Below are 24,172 nucleotides of genomic sequence, written 5' to 3'. Positions count from 1 at the left end.
CACAAATATTGAGTTTGTTTATATATGAAGGTACTGTGTACGTAAATGTTGAACACTTGTACGAGTGTTATTTTTCAATTTCTATTATATTTTTATCTTAATTATTTCACTTTTAACACTTGTGAAATCTGAATGTTTGGTTCATAAGACATGTGACATATATCTTATGTATTTTGTTGAGCAATTTTGAATTGTGTAGGTATATTTAACACATACTATAAATATGGAAATTAATTTTCATGAAATATTCATGACATATTCCTTAGCCCAATCTAAGACAATATCGCAGCAAAACCATATCTTAATCAAGAATAACCTTGTATTCAACCTTATAAACTATAGTTATATGTAGCATTAATATTTAATATTTTTATAAGCTAATAACCTAAGTTATTGAAGCTGTATCAAGAATAATAATTTTAAAAAAAAACTATAAATTGGTAATCGCATAAAATGATTTAAAATGTATTAAAAATAACGTTATTGTTGAAACATAATAAAACACATACAATTAATATACAAATTAAAAATGTAATGATATAAATAAATACTTGGTCATAAAATATATGTACTTACAATAAAAAAAAGAAAAAATGAAAAAAAATATACTCAAATATTGCTCATAAGTAACAAAATAACATAGGTACTACTTTAGTTACATCATTGTTATATTATATTTTAGTAGTTATTACATATACTAGAATACTTAACCTATATAACTCAAAATGTAATAGTAAAAAATTGATAACAAAATATACAAGAAAATAATGAAAAAATATGTACACATCCGAATTTGAAGCGTTATTCTCGTCTTTGAACGTATCCAGGAATGTACGGCTATAAAAATAATTCAACATTTATAATTAAAATAATTATAAATATTACTAATACATTTAAAATAAATTATTGTTTTGTTATACGTATTACCTGTTTAGGAATAAAATTTCCTTTTGAATCTGAAATAGGATAATTTAATAATTATTGTATCTGAGCTTCAATACAATTTATTTAATTAATTAGTTTTTGAATCATTATCTTACCAAAATCACCCAGAACTGCTGAAATACCTACAGAATTCCCATCAATAGGAAATTCCAATTGTCTTGCTGTAATTTCTGAAATTTATTATTCAATGTTTTAAACAATTATTTAAATCAAAATAGGTAAAATAATAAAGTCATTAGTGGAACAATGTTTCATTTGTGTTTGTTACATATTTAAATTGATATTATCGTTTTATAGTTTTATGAGTCAGTTTTATTTGTACCTAACCTACAGTCAAATAAATAATAATTAATATTTATGGATTTTGATATCTTTAAAAAAATTGTCTAAAACACGATGGTAAAGAAAATACCTATAAATTGTATTGTTACCAACTGTATCTCTGCACACATAGCCACCACTACTATGTTTGTTGCCTACAGACTCAAAAACATATGAACGTGTAATCAATTGGTTATTAGTTTTATTAAGGGTTTGAGAATTTTATAAAGCAAAGCATATGAAAAATGAATACTATAATAATGATAAATCATACTTTTAATCACCATCTGACATTCTGTGCAGTCCCATTTCTCATCAAATCTAATTGAATTGCAGTATACATGCGTCTGTCTGTACCCACATGTTCTGCAGAGAACTAACTTCCATCCACTGTTTGGAAAATAAAAAAATATAAATGTCACTTGAATATTTAATGTAATAACAATAACATAAAAACATACCTATATACCTAATTATGTCATTTTGGATATATATTAAGATTTAATTAACTAGGTATTTTTCAATTTGCGGGGAAGGTAATATTGTATAAGTATTACATGTCAACATAGATTAATTTTGACTTTGATTTATTACAAAGCAGACAATCATATCAAATGATATAGCTTTTGCAAATGAGTTGACTTTTAAGTAAATGTAAATAAAATATTAGTACCTACAAACCACGTTTTTAATTTATTAACCAATCCAAAATTATAAAATATAGTATTTAAATGGAAATTTTAAGTTAAATAATTTATTATTTACTAGGTTAAGTTAGGGTTTCAGCAGGTCTCAACTTTTTTAAGGCTGCTTCCCACCTATAAGTACAGTTGTAGTTCAGCGTACTGGTGATTTTAATAAGTTATTTCGCTATCGCTTTACATCAGTAATTAAAAATTTATACCTAATTTGATACCAATGGAATTAAACACAATGTGAAATTAAAATTTGGATGATAATTTATTATTGATTGATAAAATGTACGATGATGGTTAGAAATATAGAATATAAACAGAGTTAGGGATATTATTCTTCATACAAACAAGTTTAAAATTTATAGTAAAAATGATTTGAATTAAATTTAATATGACAATTTCACAAATATTTCACACAATTTAGGTAGGTGCTAATGATTTAATGAGTATTTTATTAATTTACTATACCTAATATTTAACTTTGGTGCGTAAAATTAAAACTATGTTTATAATTAAAACAAATTACTTACAATTCATTTTGAAAATTGCGTTTGCCTTCATGAGGACAGAGACAGTGTATAGCATCGCATTGCGTAGCCCTTTCAGTGAGCTGTTCAAAACTGTTCTGTAGAGTATTCAGTAAAGTATTTTGTAAATACCTTCTTTTTTCCCAAGTGTGGTACCTGTGATTTAAATGTTTAAGTTAACTGTATATAAAATAAAAACTATTTAAAGCGTATTCATATTGTTCATAAATTAAAACTCCATGTCTTAGAATTTATTAAAATAATTTATTTACAGTAGGTACAATTAGGTATTATAGAATGATAATTTAAAACTAATTGTTTGGTTTTTACTAAATTTTTAATTAATTTCTACGGTTTTAAATTTACTTTTTAAGAATTTAGATAACTAGACTTCATTATTATGAAAATTTAAATTTCTTTAAAACAATTAACAACTTAAAATTGAAATTTGTTCACAATTTTCAATGGTATTTGTATGTTTTTTTTTTGTCGAATGACAACATTTGAAATTTCATATACTAAAGCAGAATATATTTTGTATCACTCCAATGTATAAAAATACAATTTTGTACAAATTATATATTTTGTTCCTTAGCAATGAACTAATATTAAAATATATTCTACTTCTATGAAAATTATATTTTAAAAAGTTGATAATTTTTTGCTAAAAAAGTGACTTTTAAATACTTTTATCATTTTTCTATACTAGTATTACTTATATAGTTTTGTACAAACATATTGCATATTACAAATATTAGAATAAATAAAACTCAGTTTTACCGTGATGGTATATATATTCCAAGAATGAGTATTCTGCTCTTAAATTTATCTACGTTTTCACATCTTGGGCATTCAATAAAATAGCCTTTCCGCAATGCCAGATCTTGAACGCAGTCTCGGTGGAACCATCCATTAATTCTGCAGCACGGCACCCATATGGAAGTTGATGAAGCTGATGGTACAATACTATCATTACAAATGCCACATTCTACAGTAGGATAAGCAAATGGAGGTAACTCTGTTACATCTATAACTGGCTGAACGCGGTGCTGTTGGCAAAACGACCTAAAGTTTTTTGTTTCAATAAGAATCATATACAAAATAGGTTAACAAATATAAAATTAACTATGTACTTGAATGGCGAAAAATAATGATGCATAGACCCATTTATCAACCCACAAGGAAGATGGAACAGTTTTCGACAGCGTACTTCACTGCACATTAAAGTTGCTCCCTTTTTATTGCAATAAACGCAAGTCTAAAATTATGATATAACTATTTAGTACATGGTACACGGTGCATAATAATATGGAAAAAACATACCACTCTAGATCCTCGAAGTATTTCAGCTCTAATATCGTTTAATAAATAACCCCAAATCCCCTCCTTGTCGCTACCATTTTTCAACGCTTTTGATGATAACATCTGAAAACAAGTAAATTATAGTCATATTCTACTATTAACACACTTACATGGCATTTAATATCTGAGGAAATAGGTATAATTACAATGCAAAAATAATGTACTATCACATCATTGAGCATGTACAGTGAACCATTTAACTGTTGACTTATTTTTTTATGGCCACATAACATACACTTTTTCTTCTGACTCTTATTAAGCTCTACCTTCTGGCTATAAGGTTGAAGGGCAGTTGAGGTATGTGCCTCTCGATGAACTGTAAAATTATAATAATATATCATTAATTTGCAGGTTTAACAATGAACATTAGTTGTAATTTTTAGTTTTTTAACAAATGGTTTTAAAAAATTATTTGAGTTGAAGATATTTAAAAAAAATTTTAAAAATAAGTCAAACACTACTAAAATGCATTTTGGTAAATATTAATTGCTCACTACTATTCTGTATCGTAGTGAGAAATTGGTTAGGATGCTAGGGCATCTCATCAAAGGCTTTTTGTTATGTTTCAGTTTAAAAGTTGTTTTATGAGTATTGTAAGATATACAAACAATTTACATTTTAAAATACTCAGATATCGCTTTAAAATTTAACTATAACGAAGATACCCCAGATAACAATCTTAGATTTACATTTTATAAATTCACTCTACTTTTTAAACTAACAGAGTTAAACGTGATCTGCTATGTGCAAAATTTGCCATGATACGCACTTGTAAGACAGAGACAATAAATGTTGGTGTAATGTCCCCTTAATTTCAAGTTTTAAATTTTGATTTGGTAATAATTGGTCATTGGTGGCGCATTGCTAAAAATATTCATGGATATACGCCTTCTTGACGTGGTTAGATCTTAGGCGTTTATAATAATATATCCTTAACATTTAATAAAAAAAAAATGTTACTCGTTTCGCTCGAATACACTTACAACCCTAATTATAACGTTCAGATTAGAACTATACAAGAATTTTTAAACAACAAACTAAATGAAGAATATAAAAACAATAAAACCACACAATTACTTTTTATTTTGAATATATTCTTAAAATAAAATATATTATGAACTTTAAAATCAAAATAGTCAAAATATGCACTATAAATGTTGATTATAGAAGTTAGGTAGTTATTCTAAATTAATTAAATAAACATTGTTATAAATAAGCGATTCAGAATTGTGGTACTGAGAATATATATGGGTTGTAACAGAAAGACCTGAGAAAAAAATTATGCTACTAAAACTAAAATTATACGATGAATAAATAATTTAAGAAATATACTCATGTCAGGCAATTCCAAAAATAATATTTTTAAAAATTTTTTAAGATGGTGTTAAATTTAAATTCAATGATATAATATCTTTGTATAAGAAAAACGATTCTGAGCAAAAACGGTCAGTCAACCTATAATAGTACTACTAAGTACTAAGTATATTTGATATTATTGTGAATAAAGCAATTTATATATTTACGTCGAACCTTGTTTTAAATTTTCAATCCTTAGCTATAAAATTTGAACATTTTATACATTTTTAACTACAAAATCATTTTTAAATTTTAAATTTGATAAATTTTGTCAAAATTTGAACTTAAATTCTTATAAACAAAAATTGTGCTTATGTATTTTTAATATTTTTCAACTGCTATTGTATCAATATATCAGGAGCCTAGCATTCAATTTTCACGCTTTTTTACCCAACAATTAAAATTTTGAATATATTTTTACTCTTTTTGGGCTTAAAATTTTGATTATAGTTATAGAAAAAAAAACTAAAAAAATTGAAAACTGACAATGACTGTAAAGAGCCCAAAAAGAGTAAAAATATATTCAAAATTTTAATTGTTGGGTAAAAAAGCGTGAAAATTGAATGCTAGGCTCCTGATATATTGATACAATAGCAGTTGAAAAATATTAAAAATACATAAGCACAATTTTTGTTTATAAGAATTTAAGTTCAAATTTTGACAAAATTTATCAAATTTAAAATTTAAAAATGATTTTGTAGTTAAAAATGTATAAAATGTTCAAATTTTATAGCTAAGGATTGAAAATTTAAAACAAGGTTCGACGTAAATATATAAATTGCTTTATTCACAATAATATCAAATATACTTAGTACTTAGTAGTACTATTATAGGTTGACTGACCGTTTTTGCTCAGAATCGTTTTTCTTATACAAAGATATTATATCATTGAATTTAAATTTAACACCATCTTAAAAAATTTTTAAAAATATTATTTTTGGAATTGCCTGACATGAGTATATTTCTTAAATTATTTATTCATCGTATAATTTTAGTTTTAGTAGCATAATTTTTTTCTCAGGTCTTTCTGTTACAACCCATATATATTCTCAGTACCACAATTCTGAATCGCTTATTTATAACAATGTTTATTTAATTAATTTAGAATAACTACCTAACTTCTATAATCAACATTTATAGTGCATATTTTGACTATTTTGATTTTAAAGTTCATAATATATTTTATTTTAAGAATATATTCAAAATAAAAAGTAATTGTGTGGTTTTATTGTTTTTATATTCTTCATTTAGTTTGTTGTTTAAAAATTCTTGTATAGTTCTAATCTGAACGTTATAATTAGGGTTGTAAGTGTATTCGAGCGAAACGAGTAACATTTTTTTTTTATTAAATGTTAAGGATATATTATTATAAACGCCTAAGATCTAACCACGTCAAGAAGGCGTATATCCATGAATATTTTTAGCAATGCGCCACCAATGACCAATTATTACCAAATCAAAATTTAAAACTTGAAATTAAGGGGACATTACACCAACATTTATTGTCTCCGTCTTACAAGTGCGTATCATGGCAAATTTTGCACATAGCAGATCACGTTTAACTCTGTTAGTTTAAAAAGTAGAGTGAATTTATAAAATGTAAATCTAAGATTGTTATCTGGGGTATCTTCGTTATAGTTAAATTTTAAAGCGATATCTGAGTATTTTAAAATGTAAATTGTTTGTATATCTTACAATACTCATAAAACAACTTTTAAACTGAAACATAACAAAAAGCCTTTGATGAGATGCCCTAGCATCCTAACCAATTTCTCACTACGATACAGAATAGTAGTGAGCAATTAATATTTACCAAAATGCATTTTAGTAGTGTTTGACTTATTTTTAAAATTTTTTTTAAATATCTTCAACTCAAATAATTTTTTAAAACCATTTGTTAAAAAACTAAAAATTACAACTAATTTGAAAAAATTAGAAAAAAAAAAACTGACAATGACTGTAAAGAGCCCAAAAAGAGTAAAAATATATTCAAAATTGTATTGTGTATAGAAAATGAAAATATATACATTCAGTAAAATTTTTATGTATCTACAGTTATTCGTTTTTGAATAAGAATAAAATAACAAAACCACTACATGAGAAATCGAATGAACATCCAATATTGTAAAAATATGCTTCAAACGCTCATAAAAATGTAAATTGATTTGCTCGTAGACATATTTTTTTTTTGATTAAAGTAGGCAAACTTATGAGAAATCTTGTATTACATTTTCAAATCTTAGATTAAAAAAGAAAAATTATGAATTCTCAACTCAAATTAATTTGTAAATTTTCGGGATTTTTACATATTTTGTCAAGATTTGAATTTTAAATGCTTATAAAACTGTAACTAAACACTTCAAATCAAATCAAAATATTTTGAACATTTTACCGTTTATAGAAAATACGAATTTAAACAACCAGTGAAAATATCATTTATATACTTTCATTTGTTTTAAAGTTGCACCAAAAACCAATAACGATCTTGTCAAAAACCGTTTTTGCGTAAAAATTGCCGTTTTCCCTTAATTTTTATGTTGTTTTTCACGGCGCTTTTGAAAACTATTGGGAATTTTAAATTTTGACCTCCTCAATGCACCAACTACATTCACTTTCCCATCGAATAAGATACTGTTGAAGAAAATCGAAGCAGTTTTACTGCCCCAAACCATGATGACAGACACAAAAATAAAAAAACACTCATCATTGTAAAATCAATACAGTCATCGCTCCGCTGATTACAAATAATTATAGATTATTTTGTTTTTATCAACAAAAATTCTAATAGGCACGGGGGTATACTGCCATAAGACCGCGTATCATCGTTTATTTAAAGAATTTACGCTAAAAAAAAAATAGAGAAGTGAGTATACCGCCCTTCTAACCGAAATACTACTGGGCCACTGCTGGGGTAACGTTACCGCAGTGCGGACACGGGGAAATCGCATTTTCTCGTGTTCGTTGTTCGTGGAGGTGTAGGTAAACAATTTTATTTTGACCATACAAAATTGTACATAGGTAAATAGTATTTATTAAACATACTAAATAATTTTGATATTCAATTTCAAACATGACAGTGCTAGGGAGACGGATCTATTGTAATATATTATAATATCAATTTATTGTGAATGTTTGTTTTTAAATCATACATAGACAGACAATGAGATATCGTTAATATATTATTATGTCTTCAAGACTATAATAGCGCAGTTAGGATAGTGGCTGGGGGGACTTCTCCCCCCCCCCCCCAGTTATACCCGTTGCACCAGTTCTTTAATCAACTTGATGTTTAAAATATCAATTATCAAGATCTGGGGATTTATTATCGTTAAAAACGAACATACGTATATACGGGGTACTGTCTGAGTTGCGGTCGCAATAGACGAATTGCGGTCTTAATAATATTGAAGGTAAAATTAACGTCTTAATTGCGGTCAGTATCCGGTTATCGATTATCCGATGAGCTCTTATCCAATTTTCGATAATATTTTCACGTATTATTACGCCAATTATTATGATACGAGACGCGAGCTTTATCGACAATGTTATCATACGTCAACGTAAGTCAACGTTATATCGTTTAGTCTATTGCAAGGCGTTTTTGTATCAACACGTCAAAATGTCACAACTATCTGTTATGTATAGTGAAAAAGAATAATGGAAGTGAAGCGTTCAATTCTAAATTAAAAACTGAGAACCGATCGCCACATCCCAACATATTTGAATTTTTGAAATGTGTCAAAAATATTCAGATTGATACATATTCAAAAATCAATTCAGTAGTTTTGGAAACTAATAAAAAAAGCGAGAGCATAAATCAGAAATTAATTAAAAATAAAATACAACAGTATTTGAAAAAAACAAATTGACTTGCTGACATTTGTGAAATGTGTATCATACAAATATGAACCGGTTTAATATTATAAATGTATTAATTTTATTCGTTGAATATGTGTTTTGTATTTTAAAATGTGACTATATTATAATTGAATGTGTAAGTGTAACTATAAACTAACTATAAATTTGTATTTTGACGTGACGTATTTTGACCGTTTTATTTTTGTATTTAGCATAATAATATGTAACTATGTCAATATTTAAAACATAATAATTATTAATCATATTTTTTTACCGCAACTAGGATTTTTACCTATTTTGATTTTTAACCTGTTTTGATCCCGACCGCAACTCGGATTTTTTTTTTTACCTGTTATAATCTCGACCGCAACTCGGTATCAACCATATACGGTACACGTAATTACTCGTACACGAGCCCTTATGGACATTACTTAGAATATGATTTAATTTAATAATTAAAATGCTGAAATGCCGGTTTAATAATCGTTCAAAATTATTACATGTACTTTTATATGGGTTTATTCACACACGTAAATGAGACGCGTTCGTTCGGTCGCGTTCGAGCACGTTTAATATTTTATAGTAGATTTGTAGCCATAATTAAACATTACTTTTCCAACATAATTCCAATGCATTGACGGCGATGCAATATGCTCGGACAATTTAAGCGCCGCGACTGCCCGTGTTTATTGGAAGTTTTTTTATTTAATTACGCGTATATTATTAGTCTTTATTAGGCGGCTATACACATTATGCATTTCTATCAGCCATGCATTACCGTATTGGCGTATTGTCTACAATTATACGTACAATCTACCAATTTTTCAAGCTGCGTTAGGTGCCCGTGGCCCACAGCCCGCAGGTGAAATTACAACAGCCACTGGAGGGCGTATGTAAAATTGACTTCGGCGGTCAACCTTACCTAATCATACCTATCATGCGCATAATCTACAAATGTGATAGCTTACCTATCATACCAAAAAAAAATTCTAGATTTTATTACGTGTTCAAAAAATAATTTTAATTTTAAATTCTGATTTCTATATAAAATATCAATATTGTGCTGTACATTTTGATATTATAGTGAATTGACCTATTATACAATTTATAGGTACGGGAATTTATATTATCTAGTGGTCACGTGAAGACTTTTATTGATATTATAATTTTTAAGTAATTTATGATTATTTTTATAAAATGTAAGGTTTCAAAAAGGTCATTTTTTCTCAAAAACCATACCTTTAAATTGTATAATAGGCCAATTCACTCTGATATCAAAACTAACAGCACAATATAGAAACTGTTGACGCGCTCGTCGTGACCGGCGGCGGTACTTGGTGAGAGACGCGCGACACCAAAACGTAAACCTATTTAAAACGGAGTATAGTAATTGGTATCACAAATTAAAATATATAATAATATAATATAATACAACTTTTAAGCTTTGAATTATATTTGTCATAATGGCCGCAGTATAAAAGAAATATTATATTATAATATTATGTGATATAAAATGTACAATAATAATTAATTATTGCAGTATACCTTATATCTACTATTGAGTATTATACTTGTAAATATAGAAATATTGACACTGAAATAATTTATTAATATGTTTAAAAATAATAATTGACAACATTAGAACACAGTTATTAATTTATGTTGATGTGTGAAAAAAATTATGGTCACTTTCCAAGTACCTATTAGGGCAATAATTATTGTTCCAGGCTCGACTACAAATTGTAGTCTGTGCGCGCATAATATTTATAATGATGACTGTGTTATCGGTACTGGAATACGATAATAATATGTTTCCCGTTAAAATAAAAATCGGTTACTTGTATATACATTTTAACTGAAAACAAAATCGAAACAAAGTACCCATCTATTTTTATTCGAAGTAAAAAATACATAGTTTTATTATTGTTTGTTATTGAAGGCCGCACACAATCCTAATCACACAAGCCTATAAATGGTTATTTCGACGGCGATGTTATTTTAATCATATTTTGGAAGACGGTTGCCGATTTAGTAAACCGCGGCCCGGCAGTGTCAATCGTAGATTCTTGTAAGGTTTAATAATATATTTTTATCGCCGGACGGACGGAGGGAACCCGCGAGGAGAATGAACCGCGTTTTATAAAAGCACCATGGACACAATAGGTTCACAACAATAATATTATTACAACAATACGCCGGGCCGCCGCGCCGTCGACGGTCACTGTTACTATTAGGTTTGGTTACGGTCGTGGCGCGAGTTGAGTAAAAAAAATACATAGCGGCGGCAAGTGTACATAATATATTATCTCGAAGCAGGAACCGTTTAAACGGTGTACATTTTGATGTATTTTTAACCAGACCTAACTAATATCTATAGTTATCTACTAAATCGATTAATACCTCTGATAAAATGGAAAAAATCAGAAAAATTGTGCAGATGATCCTTTTGCAAAAATCATAGAAATTATACTGTTGGAAATTAAGTTCTCGAATGAAACGTACAAACTTTTTAATGGAAAATTATAATGAAATCTGGAATGACGGCGGCCGCATCTCACGTTGTCAATATACGCTCTCGCCAAGTAAATACATTATTGAAACAAAATAAACGTAGGTATTTTAATTCAAATAACTTAGCATTTATGTATGATATCACATCTTTAAAGTGCTTAAAGACCTGTTTTTTTTTTACTTAGCAGTTCGGCGAAGTTTTTTGTTGAGATATTTAATAACCTTACGAAGTTTATGTCTTGAGCTATTATTATAATATTAAAGTCTTCCCAGAATTTTTACTCGCTTTACTCGAATTGATTCTATATAAGTAAATTAAATAAAACATCAAAACAGAATTAGTATTAAACGTACATAATAATATTATAATATATTATACTTTGAACTCAACAGGTGACGAGAACGTTTTAGGTACGATTTGCTGCGGCCGCCTGCATGGGATACGGCTTATGACGTCACGTGTACATTCCTATTTTACCCATACCCACGTATATAAAAAAATATTAGACAGCCGACTTCGGTATTATTATTATTGTCGCCAATAAATTGACTGCCGCCGTTATCTAAGAGGTGGATATTTATGTTGTATTTACAGATTTCGATCGGTTGAAAATCGTACGATATTTTATATTATTATGGTAAATGAGATTAATTATTATAATTTTTGTTGTATTGTATTTTATCATTTCTATAGCAGTCGTTTAAAAAAAAAAACAAAATAAAACAATGTAAAGTATGTAGGTTATAGTATGTATATATTATTTATCCGTGATATGTACAAAATAGTATCTGTCAACGTGTCGCATCAGTTTAGTTTGTACACAGTAACCAATTAGAGAATGACTGGCGGTCTTTTTGTTGGATACATTATTTTATACGTAGGTGTGGACTACAGCAGAAGCCGGGATATCTAGTATTTTCATATATATGTGCCCGTGCCTAACTTAAACAACAATATTATATTCATTACATTTTGAAGTGTAGTATAAAACCAAGCCTTATCATAAAATGTAAAATGTACAGATTCAGAGACTTGAACATACGAAAACCGAAATAACATTCGAAAATAAAAATACGAATAATAAGGGAAACTGGATACTCACCACTGCTAGTAGTCGGCGCCATGTTTGCGATAAATATATGTGCGGTGGTTCTCTGTTTTCTCGCAAAATATGTCCCGTGACAATAACAGACACGTGCTCCTAGGATAGACGTTCATTGGCAAATGAATGCGGTACACTGTGGAATAGTGACTAATAGTGGTTGAGGCGGGCGGCGTTCACCAGGGGCCAGAGAGCGTGTCGGTATTTGGTCATCGGAAAAAGACAGCTGTCACATGTTGTCCGCAAAGTCGTATTGACCGTCCTGAACCCATAGATAATAAAATAATTGATAAGCCATGATATCAGCTTATCACACGTGCATGGACGTTACTAGGGGTCTTAATGAAAAATCGATAAAACCACTTGCTAGAGTGAAAAGCACTATATAAAAGCAGTCTGTCTCTCATCCACATTCCGGCACGCAAACCCCTCGTACATTAATATAGGAATGGCCTATCCATTGTTTTATTATCTATGCCCGAACCGGTCCAAGTCGATACATCACCATGCATATTTTCGACACACACGACGGTTCTTAAGCGGCGGTATTGCAGGGTATTTTTCATCATTTTTCTCCGACTGCACAAATGTATTTCCACAATGGGATTATAGTAGGGCAATTGTCTACGCAGACTAAACTCCACGGAATGTTATCCATTGAACTGTGCCGGCTATATTAGGCTTATATTACTGTATACTACTATACTATCTACATTTTTTAATTTTACGAGACCGCATATTATAAGTACTCAGAAACGATATGTAAAAATATCTAAATCCAGACTCTACCCATGATATACCGAATAAATCGTTTTATTTTACACTATTTTGCACTATTTTTATTGTAAATAATAATTTTATAATTCTGTTTTTGTAAATATAAATGTTATATTTTATTAAGTAATATTTACTTGTAATAGGTAATTTGTAATCATAGTAACCAGTGGCGACAGTTGGCGTTGACAACGGCACCAGGGCCGTCCTAAGGCCGGGACGAATATTAATCAAATCATATATTTTTGTTATCAAGTCGTAAAATCGTTAGGTGAGGTACTGGTAATGGTAATAGGTAAAAATACTTTACAGACGTCCAATTTTTTTTAAATAAATCTATAGGACACTTGGTATCAAGTTTACGTTCAAAATATAAAAAATCTTGTTCTAATTTTAAAAATTTTGAGGGGAAAGGGGGCTACTAATATAAGTAAATTGTATACCTTTATTTATTGAAACTGCCATAATTGAATATTATATATATATATATATATAACAAATTTATGATTTCTATGTTACATTAATGGAAAATAAAAAAATATAGTGGTATTGTATTTAATTTGAAAGTCAATGCTTTATTCTTGACCTACATGTTACAGGTTAGTGTATTTCGAGACAGGTATAGTGATGAAGATCAGTGAAAATTGTAATGAGAGTATAGGTGTTATATTATATAGCTGATGACTGTGGCTCTGATATATTTTATGTGTCTACTGTAAATATATAATAATTAATATATTTTTAAGAATTTAGGTATTAAATAAATTAAATATCAAATATATTTTATGTAAATTATTATTTGAAATAATCGATCGAGTCTATGCATGTATGAATGCTGTTTAAGTAAATAGATATGTAAATGTATGCATGTATGATTTCTATAATAAAATTGTATTTTCAATGAAAATAATGTATACAAACTTCATATTCATATTAAAAATCAGCAGGTTTTAAACCTGGCCGACCAGGCTCGGTCGTCGGCCCACTTCTTCACCTGGATCTCTATTTTTGGGTCTCCATCTGAAGTTAACCTTACATAAGCTAACCTAGTGGAGGGGTGGAGGGGGAACTATAGTCGTTCACGTATGCGAGTGGTTTTAGTGACGGTGCAGGGGTGAACGAGGTAAGGTATGGAAGGTAAGGTAGGAAATTAAACATTTTTGCGATATTTCTAATAATTACTTATCGTCTCATTAAGATATGTTTATCAAGATCTGTATAGTACATTAGTACCCATATATTATGTTGAAGTATAAATATGTTTATATTTATGATCTAAACGGTGATATTTACGATAAAACCTACAACATTTGACTCGCTTCCAGTAAGTTACTTATTTAACATATAGATTTTTTGATTTTTTTAACCTGTTTATAATTAAGCTTGATTTTATATTAGTTATCACCACTGTTATTCGCCGATGTATTCGATTTCAATGATTACATCTTCAATACCGGTGTAAATGGAGGTGTCGATGATTGTGTATTATTCGATTTCGACCCGAACCAACCCTTCCCATGTCGATCACCCACTGCATTGGATATAACATATGTATCCTACACTGAGATACTACAATTCAGTAAGACTTACTTGATATATACAAATAAAAAATACTATGGTTTTCTAAATCCGTGCATCATATTTTCCAGATGATGCTCAATCGAGGCATCTACTTGATAAATATGAAGTGTATTGGAAAAAAAAACGTTACAAAGATTTCAATGGCAAACTTTAACAAAAAAAATTCCTATAAATGTATCAAATAAAAGTTTTTGTATTTCAAATAATCTTTTTTACTTATAGAATATTAGATAACACTCTATTATATTATTATGATTAAAATCATTTGAATGAGTATAATATATCAATATTATTATTATTATTATTATTATTATTATTATTATTATTGAATAATATTTCAAATAATTTTCAATTAATATTTCACACCAATTTTTGAAATGAATTTAATAATAATAATTATTATTATAGCGTTGCAGCTATATGTATAAGTAAAACATTTTTGCTAAGGTTCCTATAAAAATATGTATAGCTATACTTTGAAAAATATTATCTAGAAAAATATATCAGCGTATCTATGACTGAGTATAAATTAAAATAAAAATGTAAATAGGTGAACGGGTATGGTTGCAGCATAAATACCCTCATGTATTTAACGATAATTGGTGACAAATATATGATTTCTATGTTACATTGGTGGAAGATCATAAAAATATAGTGGTCTTGACCGACGTGTTATAGATTTGTGTATTAAGAGACAGTGATGAAAATTGGTGAAGATTTTAATGAGAGTATAGAAATATTATATTATATAACTGACGAATGAGGCTCTATGAATACAGTTTTTATTATGTTTAATTAAAAATAATAACTTTAGTAGAAGTATCTATGAAAATACCGGTTTTCAAAAGTAATGTATTAGTTATATATATACCTATTTTTACAGTGAGATTATGATAATTGAACACATTTTTATTGAACTTATGAAATGTTTACATGTTTTAACATAATATTATAATGTATGAGTCATAAAACTTGATATAAATCTAATGCGATATGATTGATGGAATGATTTGCAGACTATCGTTATATTATGTAATTATTAAGATTCTCGATATTTTAGACATGTCCTTGACATAGAAATTATATTTGTATAAGATTTTATCGACATTAATATACCTAATATAATGATTTGGCAGAAATTAAAATATTTTTATAAATTTTGACTAAAAAAAAACAAAAAATATATATTTCCAAGCTTGTGATGGTAATATACAAGCGATTTCATGATTATTTTACAAAGTATGCATATAGAATAATAATACATGAAAAGTATTGTAATGATATCTACATCATTGCGCCTACACGGCTTAATGATTGAATATCATCATAATAATATTTAATATGTCATTACTCATTACCAAAAAACCACAATAAATATATGTAATATCTGATAAACACTATCAAAACATAATATAATATATATCTGTACCCATGTACCATTGTACCCTGATATTATTTAAAATGTACAAATAAGTAATAACTATATTATATACTCATATCTACTAATGTTACTAATCTGACAATAACATATTTTGATTACACCCATGTATTTACACAAAATAAACAATAACAATTTAATATGGAACAACAAGATATCAAAGATCAATACTATAAGTACACCCCCCCATTTCAATATTCAGATCATTCCGCTCTCATCAGCCTAGTCGGGTCTAGGCAGAACAGTCTGCTCATATTATTCAATACTGACCAACAGTCTTTCATACGCACCGTCTTAGCTCGCTATACTCGTAAAGCGCTTATTAACTTAAAAATGCACTTATTTCAGATCTTATAAAATCTTGTTGTGAACTATTAAAATAATTTATATATTCAACTACAAAACGTACTTACATTATTTCAACAAAACCAATATCATCAACACTCATTTCAAGTTCCATCATTGTTCAGGTCAAGAAATATCAACCAGGTAATAAGTCACACTAAAAAAATACTTACATAATTTCTATGGTAAAATCATCATCAACGATAAAGTTAATTAAGACACGCAGACTCAGGTGCATGACAAATCATTATATCCTTCGTTTATAAATCTCTACATTCACGATCCCAATTAATCGTAATAATTATATGCTTTAACTGATAGTAAAAGATAGGACAAAGGAAGTAGCTATCCCTAATCCCTTTAATTATTATTTATTTAAAATAGCTAACTGTACCAGCTCAGTTAATATATTATTATAAGGTGAAGTTTTATTAATAGCAATGTACATGCTTATTTTTAAATCATCACAGTATCAGTGATAAGCATCCATGTAGTATAGATATAACTGTATAAATAATAAATTCCTATTATTTAGTATAAAATAAATGCTGGGCCATCTGTGTAAGATTTGCGTTAAAAATAATTGAAATATATATGGTTTTCTGTATGATATGATAAGTGAAAGATTATCACAGCTTTACGTAGGTACATTTTATTTTGTTTTTGTTAATATGTGATGAAAATAACTATATATTATTATATTTTTTATTATCGAAACCATGGAATTTAAATATGATTTTGTAGGTATTATATTGCATTTAATTGTTGTATTAGTATGCACAGCGACGTTGTGATATATTTCAAGTATCTACTGTAAATATATAATAATTAATATATGTTTAAGAATTCAGGTATTAAATAAAATAGGTATATATCGAAAGTATTTTATATAAATTATTATTTGAAATAATCAATCGAGTCTATATGTATGCATGAATGCTGTTTAAGTAAATATGTATGCAAATGTATGTACGTGTGTACTGTGTATGTGTGTGTATAGTGTATGTACGTATGTATGTACTAACTATTATATTATAGTGCAACGATATGTTTCGGATGCTGAGACTTGCAATAATGGCTCGTTATAGTGATGGTCATATATTTAGATACATTTAATAACTAAGCCAATATATATGCCTTTGATGGTAATTAGACATGGGTATGATATTTTTTATAATATTACATATATTTAATGAAATTATTATATTTTTCCCCTTTTTTTACTAAAATATTGTGATGTTTATACAATATTGCTTTATTGCAATTTTGATATTTTTACTTATTTTAGCAAGATTTCTGTATTTACACACAGACAGCTATGTTTTTTTTTTTTTTTTTTTTATCAAAATCAGTACATTTTAATGTATATTCACATTGTTGAGTATATTTTTAGGTTTCAGCATAAATTCTACCTACGTATTTAACGAAAAAATGAGTAAATTATAATATATGATCGGGTACTATATTGCATTTAATTGTTGAATATTGGATATCGTTGTATCAGTATGCACGGCGACGTTGTGATATATTTCATGTACCTATCTACTGTAAATATATAATAATTGATATATGTTAAAAAATCCAGGTATTGATAAAATTATATACCAAAAATATTTTATGTGAATTATTATTTGAAATAATCGAGTCTATATTATGTGTGCGGGCCGGGAGCGTACAGTAATAATACGCGCGCACGGACACCAACTTAGGGTTTCTACACCACTAACACCTAATTACACCTTATTACACACCCAGCTTGTTCTCCATATTTCTAGGTCGGTTAGGTTCTAACGATCGTCGGTGTGCGGGATGTGGACGGTGAGGCTTGAGGTTGGGGAGTAGGTATGCCCAGACGACGGCGGCGTCTCGAGATGTCCGTCGGAGCCAGAACATCTGGCCGATCGTGCGGTGTAGTGGCGGGGGGTGCCCAGCATATGACTGATGCGCGACCTAACATATATTATTAATATTTAGATAGTATCGTTATTATTATTATTATTTATAAGAGAAAAAAATGATTTACCCATTGCACCACCTATCCGTACAGCACTGTGGAATTCTGGAGTGTTTTTAGCGATCTCTATTTTAAAAATAATTTAATTAATAACCCAAGTAAACTATTGTCGAGCCGAAAAAATACACATACAATGTTTTTTTTCGGGTCGATAGCGAATAATATTCAATGTACTTACTATGACGATTTTGAACGTGGATATTAAGATTGTTCAGCTGGACGAACGTCTTGAGACATATCCCGTACGAAATCACCGATCCATCGTGGGTTTTAGCGTGTCTGTTCAGATCGCGCTTATGAACGTACACTTTTTCACATATCACGCAGTTAAACATTTTTAAAGATTTAATATGAGGAAAGATATTAAATAGAGTGAGCGAGGTAATACGAATGTACCAGTTGTCGTCGAGCTGCACTGACCGTCTGATTCGTAGAACATATGCGGTTGCGGCGAACCCGAATATCGGATGCGGTGGTGGGTGGGCGGTTGGTGGGGGGTATCCGACGTTATCTATAAAGGCTGTAGAAATATTCGACCGCTAGTACTCAGCGGCGCCGGGACATAATACATTTTATAATTAACGGTAACAATATGCACATCGCGAGTCATGTGTCGAACGTGATAACGATACCAGTGACGGTAATAATATGCCGCAAATCTGTCTACGACGGTCAAGACTGTTATCTGATAACTGGGGGGATAACAAAATATTGTATCACCGTTCAAATATTTTAATTTATATTATTATTATCTGCATATAACTTGCAATGTCCGCTAGCTATCACCGTATAGCCGACAGTTGCTTACAGACGGTTACACTGGCTAGAAGTGTCTTATTCACGTTTAAACGTTAACATTTAGAACACGCTTTATTCACGATTTAAAACATTTTCATACGCTTCATTTGCAATGAATTTATTAAAACTTACCGCCGATTCCCGATCACTAGTGCGTTTAGTACATGAGAACTCGGATCCTGAATATCCTCAGTATACAAGCTTTTTATCGAGGCTGAAAACATTCGATTCGCACTCGCCTCGATCGTGTCAAGATAAATATTCGCTGGCCGAATGTGGTTTCACTTATTCCGGAACGGGCGACTTGGTTCAATGTCACTACTGCGGCTTATTGTTGGGGCAATGGGAAGAAAATGATGAAGTGTGGCAACAACACGCCATGTACAACTCCAAATATGTATTCGTATTATTATATAAAGGCATGGAATTTATTGAAAATGTAAAAAATGAACTTAATAACAAGCGTAGTAATAATGTCGGCCTTCGAGACTGTAGATGTAAATCAGAACCGTATGATGTTGGTAATAATCGTGATAATAGTAATAGTCGAGCCCATTTATGTAAATCTGAATCGTACGATTTTGTCGGGTGATCTTTAGCACCACCCATGTTCATTATAACACAATAACCTATTTTATATATGTATATATGATATTTGTATTGAATAAACAACAAATTATATTAAACAATTAAATCGTGTTAATATTTGACTTGGTATCCTGCTTGTATGTATGTACGTATGTATGTATGTATGTACGTATGTATATATGATAAAATTCGAAAAACCGCGTCCATCCGATTATCGGATAGATGGCGCCACCGTCGGTGATATACGGGTCGAGCGGACGTCGGCCGATGAGTCCGTCCGCGTGACAGACAGAGCGCGCCACGGACGGGGCGGGCGCCGCGCGGTGAGCGTCTGATGAGCGGATGGTGTGGTTTGTGTCGGGGTGAGGCGGGGGGCTATCCACCGCGATCAACGTTACCGAGATATGGGTGGGGTGGAGTGGTGATGATGTATGTTATGGTAGGAGGTGAGGCGGGGGGCTATTCACCGCGATCGACGTTACCGAGATATGGGCGGGGTGGGGTGGTGATGATGTATGTGTTGGTAGGAGGTGAGGCGGGGGGTTATCAAGCGCGGCCAACGTTGCCGAAGTATTGGTAGGAGGTGAGGCGGAGGGCTATTCACCGCGATCAGCGTTACCGAGATATGGGCGGGGTGGGGTGGTGATGATGTATGTGATGGTAGGAGGTGAGGCGGGGGGTTATCAAGCGCGGCCAACGTTGGCGAGGTATTGGTAGGAGGTGAGGCGGAGGGCTATTCACCGCGATCAGCGTTACCGAGATATGGGCGGGGTGGGGGTGGTGATGATGTATGTGATGGTAGGAGGTGAGGCGGGGGGTTATCAAGCGCGGCCAACGTTACCGAGGTACGGGCGGGGTGGAGTGGTGATGACGTATGTAATGGTAGGAGGTGAGGCGGAGGGCTATTCACCGCGATCAACGTTACCGAGATATGGGCGTGGTGGGGTGGAGATGATGTATGTGATGGTAGGAGGTGTGGCGGGGGGTTATCAAGCGCGATCAAGCGCGATCAAGCGCAGTATAGGTTTGGGGGGGGGGGGGTGAAGCGGGGGGTATCCGGAGTCGGCCTTTTCACCCTACTTGTAAGGATATAGGTATACAAGTGTGTGCTTACTATGTGAGTAATATATGTGTATCCCTATATGTAGATGACTTATTGATGTGTACCTATATATATATGAATGTTTATATGTATATATAGTTATGTTAACTATAAAATATGTTTAGGCGTTTGTAATATCGAATATGTATATATGATTTAATGTGGGTTTTCATAATATCATACTAGGTATCGCGTATTCATGTAAGTAACTATAGAACTAAGTGATGGGTCGATAATAGTTTTTAGTATTATTTTTTTTTTTTTTACTTATTTATATATATATATTATAATTCTCACTACACTTGACGAATAATAATAACAATAATAACATTTAAAGAGATTTATTTTTTCTCGTATATACCTATAATCCATGTATGTGTATATAAGCTATGATTTTAGTCTAATGTAATTTCATACAATATTTCAATGTATGTATAATTGATTAAAAATATAAGTATCTGCAATATTATTCAGGATAGGTTAGCCTGATAGTATTGTGTATATAAAGATACAATAACAAGAATGTTCCCACATGTATGCACATTGTAGCATGATCCTGTATGGAAAATGACTAATAATATGAAAATTTTTAATTATTAAATTGATAAAGATGTTGGTATGATAGGTACTACAGATGTGACGTTAATTATTGTATATTTCTAAATTTAGGTAATAAACCGCATAAAGTATCTGCTGAAATGAGAGATATTGTTAATAGTTCTTAATTTTCCGATATTATAACTTATACAATAATATATGGCGGTGGTGTTATATGCCTGTGTGTATGCACACGGTAAAATAAAAATATTATACAAGTGATATGACTGTTGTACGTAGGTGCTGATGAAATATACGCATCGGTCACTTGAGTGATATGTAAGTTGTTGATGTGCAAGCACACATGCGTTTTCTCATATGTAAGCGTGAAAAAATATGTTTTGCTCGTATCGGGAGGGTTTCGTTGGTGGTGACTGTGACTGGCAATGGTGTGTGTTTTTCTCGTGTACATGCATGAATCGATATATATATATGTCGGTCAGGTTATTGATAATATGTAAGTTGTTGTATGCGCGTTCGTGTATGCGTTTTCTCATGCACAGGTATGAAAAATATAGAACACGATATCAGAGGATCAAGGGATCAAGGATAAGTGATAGGTAATGATTAAGGATTAGTGATCAAGAGGGTTATATGTATAATAAATTAATAATAATATGGTAGGTGTGATACATAATGTAAAAAATAAATATTACACAAGTGATATGGCTTTTACATGTATGTTTCTCTCATGCGTTATTAAAATATATCAATTGTTGATTAACAATAGTTACGGTTTTATTAGCACACAAACATGTCGATGCATGCCTAGTCCTGATGAATGTTGTTTTTCTCAGATGTATTACATACCAATTGATCAAGGCGTTGTTTGATACATAATGTATCCGTTGGTTCGAAAGTATAAAGAAGATATAAAAATTAATATACCGTTGGATATATAATATGGACGAGGCATCATATAAGTTTTTATATATTATTACCTAGAAGATGTTGAAATGCCGAGAATTGTATGTTACTCAGATAATGATACTGCAATTTCATAATCCATTTAATGGATAAGTATGAATCTTGTAAATATTTATTGTAAACCTTAATATTATTTTAATAATTGAAAATACTTTTTATACATCGTATCTTTTTGTTTCATATAATTAATTATTTAATTCCCTATAAATATTAGAATAATCTACGTCTCACATTGCGGAGGTGCTGGTGCGGTGTGTTTGGCGAATGTTAATTGAGACGGCTGTGGTGTAACCTTATGTAACATTATTACCAATGAATAAAAAAACTTTGTATCATGATCGGGGGGACGAGCAGTTAAATATAATATATCCAGGGAGAATCGAAGGATCCTATAGATATAAATACCATAAGTTAGGGGCAGATATGTAGATATCAGAATCTTAAATAATATATTTAAATTACTAGGATTCCATTTCAGTTATAATTATGGTTTATTGTCTACTAAGCACTGACAAATAATAATACTCGCAAATATAATATACCTAAGCTATGTTCTATTATAATAATATGTGACTGTATCGTAGTCATATATAGTCGTAGTGTGTATTGAGATATGAGGTGTATATAGTGAACTGCTTTACTAATCCATGGTGTGTGTTGGTCATAGCCCTTGAAATTATGTGTGTGTTTTAATATTAATGTATCGATCAACAGTTAATCGTACATAACGTAGAGTTCGTATTATATACATAAGTGTTATGAAGTATATAAATATGTTATATTATTATATTTATAATTGTTACAACTTGTTTTTAGATATCACAGTTGTTTTTATTTTACACCAAAATTATAATATTAAGATGAAAAGTAAGTATAAGCATATTTGTGTTTAATTCAAATATATTAGATACTAATTGTAGATTGTGTGTTACGTAATATTATTAAAGAGTAAAATAGCATACACTTTAGTATCTCATGACCAATTTAGCATGCATGTTTCAATAATAATTTTACCAACGATAGTTACATATTTTAATATGTTCATATTAATATGATAACCATGATAACTTATGAATTACGGCATAACAATGCTTTTTAATATTAAGAAAAGGTGGACAAGTGGTTGTTCCCAAGTGCTTCTTAATTTATAACTTTTAGTCACTAGTGGCAAACATTATATAAATAATAATAATATTATAATGTTATAATATAAACAATTATTTTAATATTTAATACTGAAAATAAAAAATTCAAAATAGCGAATTTATAAATTTGATTATAAGGTCAATTTGATAGTAAAAACATTAATCTAAGTCAAGTAGTTAGTTTT

General features: G+C 30.0%; 2 protein-coding genes across 2 annotated transcripts; one reads left to right on the top strand and one right to left on the bottom strand.

The window, feature by feature from the left end:
- Positions 1-801: 801 nt before the first annotated feature.
- On the bottom strand, positions 802-12,786 carry LOC132953692 (PHD finger protein 7-like). The gene is made up of 10 exons (XM_061026064.1): positions 12,679-12,786; positions 3,997-4,166; positions 3,812-3,913; positions 3,622-3,746; positions 3,269-3,553; positions 2,492-2,644; positions 1,541-1,656; positions 1,041-1,115; positions 928-956; positions 802-837 (listed from the first exon to the last, which is right to left on the bottom strand). The coding sequence occupies exons 1-10, from the start codon at positions 12,698-12,700 to the stop codon at positions 802-804; spliced, it is 1,113 nt and encodes a 370-aa protein (XP_060882047.1). The 5' UTR covers positions 12,701-12,786.
- A 6,954-nt stretch (positions 12,787-19,740) lies between these two features.
- Positions 19,741-20,220, top strand: LOC132934814 (death-associated inhibitor of apoptosis 1-like). The gene has a single exon (XM_061001182.1). The coding sequence runs from the start codon at positions 19,741-19,743 to the stop codon at positions 20,218-20,220; it is 480 nt and encodes a 159-aa protein (XP_060857165.1).
- Positions 20,221-24,172: the final 3,952 nt, after the last annotated feature.

The sequence above is a fragment of the Metopolophium dirhodum genome, chromosome 1, assembly GCF_019925205.1.
Source record: "Metopolophium dirhodum isolate CAU chromosome 1, ASM1992520v1, whole genome shotgun sequence".
NCBI classification, from domain to species: Eukaryota; Metazoa; Arthropoda; class Insecta; order Hemiptera; family Aphididae; genus Metopolophium; species Metopolophium dirhodum.
The sequence above is the reverse complement of the archived record's forward strand: the minus strand, read 5'-3'. Positions and strand labels throughout refer to the sequence as shown.

Coding starts and splice junctions, on each gene's coding strand:
- LOC132953692 (XM_061026064.1), bottom strand. CDS start 12,700: ATGGCGCCGACTACTAGCAGTG. Junction 2,645..3,268: donor GGAATATATATACCATCACG/GTAAAACTGAGT, acceptor TTTAAATCACAG/GTACCACACTTGGGAAAAAA. Junction 1,657..2,491: donor CGCAATTTTCAAAATGAATT/GTAAGTAATTTG, acceptor TTTTCCAAACAG/TGGATGGAAGTTAGTTCTCT.
- LOC132934814 (XM_061001182.1), top strand. CDS start 19,741: ATGAATTTATTAAAACTTACCGCCGATTCCCGATCACTAGTGCGTTTA.